General features: G+C 39.1%; 1 protein-coding gene across 2 annotated transcripts in view; it reads left to right on the top strand.

The window, feature by feature from the left end:
* Positions 1-7,754, top strand: part of mgat4b (alpha-1,3-mannosyl-glycoprotein 4-beta-N-acetylglucosaminyltransferase B) — a 230,308-nt gene extending 222,554 nt beyond the window's left edge. For both annotated transcript variants that reach the window (XM_041840998.2, XM_041841007.2), the window contains 3 exons: positions 716-803; positions 5,304-5,416; positions 5,649-7,754. In XM_041840998.2, coding sequence (XP_041696932.1) covers positions 716-803; positions 5,304-5,416; positions 5,649-5,672 — 225 coding nt within the window. In that variant the 3' untranslated portion in view covers positions 5,673-7,754. The remainder of the gene's footprint in view (positions 1-715; positions 804-5,303; positions 5,417-5,648) is intronic.
* The last annotated feature ends 808 nt before the right edge of the window (positions 7,755-8,562 follow it).

Below are 8,562 nucleotides of genomic sequence, written 5' to 3' on the forward strand. Positions count from 1 at the left end.
TAGAATGGAAAAAACAGGATGAGAAAGAGAGAGAAATGTGATGAAAGATGAGAAGAAGACAGGAAGGTGATTAGAGGAGGAGGAAGAAGAAATTGAAACGATAAAGAGACGAGAAAGAATGAGAGAGAGAGAACCTCGCTGTCAGCTGCAGTACAATGGTGGGAGGGAAATGTCATATTTTGACTAGCGTAATCACTTGTGTGATCATCCTGCATTGATTTCTGTTTAGAGCAACAGAATAGAAAAAACCTCTCAAAAGGTCAGCTTGTTTTCCCTCTTTCCGTCCTCCCGTCCTTTCTCCTTCATTGCTTTAGATAAATGAGTCAAACAGATACTGTATTTCTCCAACAGTGTGATTGGCTATGACACAGCAGCAAAGCTAAAGAGTCCCGCTTCGTTCGGCTCCCTTTTCTATGAAGACTTATTGATATCTCTACTCTTTTTTATGTTGTAAGACGAGAGATAGTAGTTAGGTGGATTTGAGCTCATGCCTAGTGCTGTGAGGTGAAGATTCTGCATGCACGCTTGCATGCCATCTGCTAACTGAATATGGGAGGACAATAGAGTGGAGTTTGCTGTTTGTGAATGCATTGGTTGATGATGTATAGATTGAAGCTGTGATCTGAGTGCAGATCAGGGTTGCTGCTTGCATTGATATTGGTGTGTTGTGCGTTCCTGTGTTGTGTTCATCACACACCTATCTCTTCTCCTACAGAACATCCAGTCTGAGAAAGAGGCCTTGAAAGAGGGGAGAGAGAAAACACCAAAATACCACAGAACAGAGGACGGCTTTATCAGAATAGGTGAGTATTAGTATGAAAAATGACTTTACCTGGGTCATGTACACTACCAGACAAAAGTTTGGTCACACCTACTCATTCAAGGGTTTTTCTTTATTTTTGACTATTTTTTACATTGTAGAATAATAGTGAAGACATCAAAACTATGAAATAACACATATGGAATCATGCAGTAACCAAAAAGTGTTAAACAAATCAAAATATATTTCATATATACTTCAAATAGCCACCCTTTGCCTTGATGACAGCTTTGCACACTCTTGGCATTCTCTCAGCCAGCTTCATGAAGTAGTCACCTGGAATGAATTTCAATTAACAGGTGTGCTTTCTTTAAAGTTATTTGTGGAATTCCTTTCCTTCTTAATGCCTTTGAGCCAATCAGTTGTGTTGTGACAAGGTAGGGGTGGTATACAGAAGATAGCCCTATTTGGTAAAAGACCAAGTCTATATTAAGGCAAGAACATCTCAAATAAGCAAATAGAAATGACAGTCCATCATTACTTTAAGACATGAAGGTCAGTCAATAATGAACATTTCAAGAACTTTGAAAGTTTCTTCAAGTGTAGTCGCAAATACCATCAAGTGCTGTGATGAAACTGGCTCTCATGAGGACCGCCACAGGAATGGAAGACCCAGAGTTACCTCTGCTGCAGAGGATAAGTTCATTAGAGTTACCAGCCTCAGAAATTGCAGCCCAAATAAATGCTTCTTTTTTTCACCTTTATTTAACCAGGTAGGCCAGTTGAGAACAAGTTCTCATTTACAACTGCGACCTGGCCAAGATAAAGCAAAGCAGTGCGATAAAAACAACAACAACACAGAGTTACATATGGGATAAACAATAACATACAGTCAATAACACAATAGAAAAATAGAAAGTCTATATACAGTGTGTGCAAATGTAGTAAATGATGGAGGTAAGGCAATAAATAGGCCATAGTGCAAAATAATTAATCAGGCCTTCATGGTCGAATTGCTGCAAAGAAACCACTACTAAAGGACACCAATAAGAAGAAGAGACCTGCTTGGGCCAAGAAACACGAGCAATGGACATTAGACCGGTGGAAATGTGTCCTTTGGTCTGGAGTCCAAATTTGAGATTTTTGGTTCCAACCGCCGTGTCTTTGTGAGACGCGGTGTGGGTGAACGGATGTTCTCCGCATTTGTATTTCCCACTGTAAAGCACGGAGGAGGAGGTGTTATGGTGTGGGGGTACTTTGTCTGTGATTTATTTAGAATTCAAGGCACACTTAACCAGCATGGCTACCACAGCATTCTGCAGCGATACGCCATTCCATCTGGTTTGGGCTTGGTGGAACTATCATTTGTTTTTCAACAGGACAATAACCCAACACACCTCCAGGCTGTGTAAGGGCTATTTGATCAAGAAGGAGATTGATGGAGTGCTGCATCAGATGACCTGGCCTCCACAATCCCCCGACCTCAACCAAATTGGATAGTTTGGGATGAGTCGGACGGCAAGTGCTAAGCATATGTGGGAACTCCTTCAAGACTGTTGGAAAATCATTCCAGGTGAAGCTGGTTGAGAGATTGCCAAGAGTGTGCAAAGCTGTCAAGGCAAAGGGTGGCTATTTGAAGAGTCTCAAATATAAAATATTTGTTTAACACACACACACAGACACACACACACAGATAGGCCTCTGACTGTTGATTTTATTAGAATCCCCATTAGCCATCTCCAATTATCGAGGGCTCCAATGCACCGGTTAGTTGCTGCACCATCTAGCACTTTACAGGATGATGGGTCAGTGGTAGGCGTGGATAAGGGCTACCTTCACAGTTTTTAGTGGACCTTAGGTGCTCTTTCTGAAATGGTATGAAGTGCAAGAAAGGTGTTGAGCCGGTGTGCTTTTATAATGAAAGCATTGTGCTCATTGGAGAGAACGGATGAAATGACATTACAGTCTTCAAATCATGTTGAAATAGGAAGATGGGTAAAATGTAATTCAAATAAGGTGGAAAGAAGGGTTTGAGGTCAATTCCGTTACAGCTGATTCAGTGGCAAGTGTTAGATACTCCATGGTTCCTTCCTTAATTACAGATCTGAGAGGGGAAAAACACATATTGTTGTGTTACAAAGTGGGATTAAAATGGATTTAATTCTCATTGGTTGTCATCGATCTACACAAAATACTCTGTCAAAGTGGAAGAAACATTATAATTTTTTGTATTAATGGAAAATAAAACACTAATATATTTGGGTTAGATAAGTATTTAACCTCCTGAGTCAATGCGTGTTAGAATCAACTTTGGCAGCGATTACAGCTTTGAGTCTTTCTGGGTAAGTCAAACCTGGATTCTAAAATATTTGCCCATTATTCTTTTTTAAATTCTTCAAGCTCTGTGAAGTTAGTTGTTGATTATTGCTAGACAGCCATTTTCAAGTTTTGTCATAGATGTCCAAGCTTATTTAAGTAAAAACTGTATCTAGGACATGCAGGAACATTCAATGTCGTCTTGGTAAGCAACTTCAGTGTAGATTTGGCCTTGTATTTTAGGTTATTGTCCTGCTGAAAGGTGGATTTGTCTCCCAGTGTCTGTTGGAAAACAGACTGAACCAGATTTTCCTTTAGGACTTTGCCTGTGCTTAGCTCTATTCCTTTTCTTTTTATCCAAAACAACTTCCTAGACCTTGCTGATGACAAGCATACCCATAACATGATGCAGCCACCACCATGCTTGGAAATATGAAGAGTGGTACTCAGTGATGTGTTGTTTTGGATTTGCCCCGAACATAATGCTTTGTATTCAGGACAAAAGTTAATTTCTTTGACTAATTTGTTGTAGTATTACTTTAGTGCCTTATTGCAAACATGATGCATGTTTTGAAATATTTCTATTCTTTACAGGTTTCCTTCTTTTCTCTCTGTCTTTTAGGTTAGTATTGTGGAGTAACTACAATGTTTTCTCCTATCACAGCCATTTAACTCTGTAAAAGGTTTAAAATCACCATTGGCCTCATGGTGAAATTCCTGTATCTTTGTAGTGACTGGGTTTATTGATACACCATCCAAAGTGTAATTAATAACTTCAGCATGCTCAAAGGGATATTCAATGTCTGTCTGTTTTTTTTTACCCATCTACCAATCAGTGCCCTTCTTTGCGAGGCATTGGAAAACCTCCCTGGTCTTTGTGGTTGAATCTGTGCTTAAAATGTATTGCTCGACTGAGGAACCTTAAAGATACAGTAATTGTATGTGTGGGGTACAGAGATGGGCTAGTCATTCAAAAATCATGTTCAACACCATTATTGCATGCAGAGTTAGTCCATGCAACTTATTATGTGACTTGTTAAGCACATTTTTACTCCTGATGTTATTTAGGCCTGCCATAACGAAGGGGCTGAATGCTTATTGACTCAAGACATTTCAGCTTTTCATTTTTTATTAACTTTTTTAACATAATTCTACTTTGACATTATGGGGCATTATGTGTAGATCAGTGACACAATATCTACATTAAATCAATTTTAAATTCAGGCTGTAACACATCAAAATGTGGAAAACGTCAAGGGATGTGAATATTTTCTGAAAACACTGTAGGTGCCGGTACAATATGTATTGCGATTATCACAATTCTATGTGTTGCAATTCGATATTGTGATTTTATTGCGCTTGGATGTTCCAAACATATTGCTCACTAAATGTCTGCTGCATAGAGACAAGAGAGCATGAGAAAATGTGTTTTGATCATTCATGGAATAAAGTGCTGAAAACATTTCCGCTCACTATTTAAAAAGAAGATGGAGAACAAGCTATAGGATGAAAAATACCAGAGGTTTGGTGCAGGTAGAGCTGACTAGTGCTAGCTAACTCAACTTAGAAAAAAAATGATACAAAAAAAAGTCCAAGTATTGGTATAATATTGTCCAAAATAATGCGAGATGTAATTGTATCGATTCCCCATCCTTATGACATCATATAAATTACTACAAGCGCTCCCACTCAGTCATTAATAGTTCAAGCAGGAATCAATATCAGTCTGGCACAGAAGTTCACATTTGGACCAAATCAATTATTTGTGTGATGTCGCTATCAAAAGTTCACCATGTTCTTCTTCTCCTTCCAGCTCCACTCCTATTTGCTTTCAGGCGTAGTGTAACCTAAAGCACAGAACTCACTCTATCCTCCATATGTTTGATTTGATACTCTACGTTGTGGAACAATATTGATAAGACAGATAATTCATTTTGTATGGGTAGCATTTCTGTAGTAGAGCGACAAAGAAAGCATAGCAAAGCATGTTATGGTCACATTTGATACCCCCTCCTTGGCTTGAACCAATTGAAATGTCAACACAACATATCTTGACTAATATGAACTCTGTTATAATTTAGGAGCCCTTACAGTATTTATTGAGGGACAAATGCAATACAATGCTGCATCATGACTATGGTGTTTATTGAAGAAGTTAATAGAGTTCCAGCCACAGTCCATTAGATAGATTCGTTTGATGTATTGAGCCTCTCTCTCTGTCCTCTAGGATTGTTCCATAATGGGATCGCCGAGGGGGAGGTAGACCCCACGTTCGGGCCCCTGGAGGCCCTTCGTCTCTCTGTGATCACAGACTGCCCCGTCTGGGTCATCCTGAGCGAGGTAAGCCGGCCCAGCCATCACCCGTTCACCACAGAATCTTGGGAATTTTGTCTCGTAAAGAACCCCTTGAATTTTAGGAAACTTAAAGTGATAGTTGGTCAGATGTTTTCAGGCCTCAAAAGTGGTCTAATATCAAGTTTAATCCATTTTCCAAGCTGTCCTTTGTGCAGGTATATCTCTCAAACAGATGCCTAGTTTTTTTGTCTCAAGTGCTATGTCTCGTGCATTTCAGATATTCATCAAGAAAGCAGAGTGAACTTCAACACCCTGCAGCAATACCTCAGTCATCCGTTGGACCGTTCCGCAGAGGAACGGAGCCTTTGCAAGCTATACTAATTCTTTAGCTTTTGGCAATGTTTTTCTCGAGCACGGTCAGAGTGTTCCATCTTCTGGTGTGATCTTGCCATCGCAGGGTACTACTGAGACCGTCAGCCCAAATCATGGTTGACAGACCTCATACGAAGATCTGCCTAGACGCGTAATCGGAGAACATTTGGCCTGCGTGGACGACACACAGGCTACGCTTTATTTAGGAAACTATATTTATGTGTACATAAGGGTTTATGTTTTAAATAACTGTAATTACACTGGTAATTGTCAAATAACTGGTGAGATTGCCTCTCCCCTTTTGATGAGACTATGACAATAAAATATTGCTGCTTCGGAATCAAAGACTTGGCTACACAGTCACCCAGATATGACAAAATTGTGCAACTTCAATATCCTTTAATCATGTATGACAAATGTTCCTGGTTTTACCCAAATGTATACATAAAATAGCTATGTATGTGGATATAGGCCTAATATGCATATTTATGTAACACAATCATATGAATGATCTCTGTTATGTGTGTTGATATGTATATACAGTGAGTGAGTGTCCACAAAAGTCAATCAGTAAAGTAACCTAGGCTTATACAGTGTAGAAGGAAATTAAACTTTAGCTAAAAAGTACATACTTGTCTAATGTTTGAATAAAATGTATTTATACGGTCAATTCTAAAGCCAGAAGTCAATGTAGGAACATTATGATTATGGTTCGAACATCTGTTTGTGATTTATTTCATGAACCATCATTGCTAACATAGTTTTTCCCCCCCCTCTCCGCCTATCAATTTGCCTTAATGTGACATGGAGTTAACCAATTTGTTGGGATAAATCAAAGTAAACCAAGGCCAGACATGAGCTCCTCTATTGCATTAGCTAGGAAACCAGAAAAGACAGCTGTCTCGATAGTACAGGAAACATACTGTATATGTGACTTAGCTGTTGGATTTGCTCCATCTGCCACATATCAGATACATGCAGTTAGTTGTATCCAAGGGGCCACTGGAGATACACGTGGCTACAGAGTAATTGTTTGGACTGGTCGGATGTAAGAGAAATATGTAGCTCTAACCAATGCATGAAGAATAATCTTTACTGTCAACTGGATCAATGTTTCTCATAATGACCATGAAGAAGTCAAGGAAGAACCCCTCTGTCCGATCTAAGTTCCACTCAAGTGAGGGCTGAAAGCGAGAAACTGTCCAATATGACAACCCCTCTCCTTCCACATAGTCTGCACTACTATTACATTAAATTGGAAGTCGAACTTATTCAAGGACTGTAATTGTCCCAACACCAGACTTATATAGTACATCTTCCAAATAGGCTCTGTAAATGCAAGGGCTACACAACTTGTATACATTACTATGATGCAAAGGGTATATAGCAGTAAAGGGACACATTCATTTGCTATTGCATATTTGGATCCACAAATGTTTTTTTTCCAGAGCCCAACCACAAAACCATTGAAAGCTCTTGATCGAAATCTAAAGAGTTGTGTCGGCAAAGAACAATATTATGGGATTTCAGCCAATACAAGTGGACTGAAAAAGAATAAGCTTGGGAACCTGTAGCAACATTTCCTATCGAATACCGACTGGCAACAGTTGCTAATTCTGTTCAACGTCAGCACAGTCTCTCAGCAACAACCGACACAAACTGGTTTTCCGTTCATTGAGGTGTGCACTCCAGGGCCAGCCAGCGCAAACTGGAGGTTGTGCCAAAACGATTTGTCTTAGCAGCCCCATCAATGTTGTTGGTATGGCCGCTATACAATAGCAGGTGCACGGTTGCATTAAGTCAATGGAGGGCAATGGCCAGAAAAATCTGAACTGTACCCAATGACTCTGACCTGCCCTGTGCTAAGGAGAAATAGTTGTCTTTTCTTGTAAGAGCCACCGGAATGCATTGCTATTATACGTTGTATTTTGTATAATTTAGATAAACTATATTTAATTACGTTATCTTCAATCCAATCTGTGAATTGTAATAAAGACGGAATTTTAATTGACTGAATCTGAGTATGCTAATCTCGTCTAGGCCTAGATGTGGATTAGTCTGCTGTTGTGAATGACAGGCTATGCTACTCTTCTGGTGCCAAATCACGTGCAAGGGTGACATTCCTTACATACTTCATCAATGGACAATGTGACTGCAATGTCCCATTTATTGCAGTCGGTAGGATGCAAGAGAGTATGTGTAGTTATTACTATGATGATATTGTAGGGTAGGCTATTTTATATTTTCATTTAGCTGCATACAGTCAGTGCACTTCAGAAAAACTGAATGTATAGAATACAGCATTTATTTTCAAACATTATCCTCCATACAATATAAAGCACTTTGAGTACTTGTAACACTATATAAATCCAGTCCATTATTATGGGGCTCAAACACACCTAACTTTGGCCAGGATGCAATATGAATTTGTGGTGGTTTTTGATAATCATGGTGAGGAAAAAGAACTGTATTCTAATTAATTGTACATTATTGAATAAGCCTCCACCATATTCAATAGGCCTAACATTCGGAATGATCAAATCGGTGCTCTAGTTGATCAATTATTTATATTTTACTGTTTCACTCACACCTCTTCTTTTAATTTGCTTCGGCTCTAGCCAACTTCACAAAGTGCATAAATCATTAATTGATGATACACTACAAAATGTCATCAGTAAACGCTGTCCCTGCATTATTATTATAATAAATATGTTTGCCCTGTCTTATGGTCGTCACTAATGAACACTAGTTAACGCAGCCACAAAGTCATAATTATGGATAACATTATGCCAGGGTTCTTCAATTCCGGTCCTGGAGGG

The sequence above is a fragment of the Coregonus clupeaformis genome, chromosome 2 (genome assembly GCF_020615455.1).
Source record: "Coregonus clupeaformis isolate EN_2021a chromosome 2, ASM2061545v1, whole genome shotgun sequence".
Classification (NCBI taxonomy): Eukaryota; Metazoa; Chordata; class Actinopteri; order Salmoniformes; family Salmonidae; genus Coregonus; species Coregonus clupeaformis.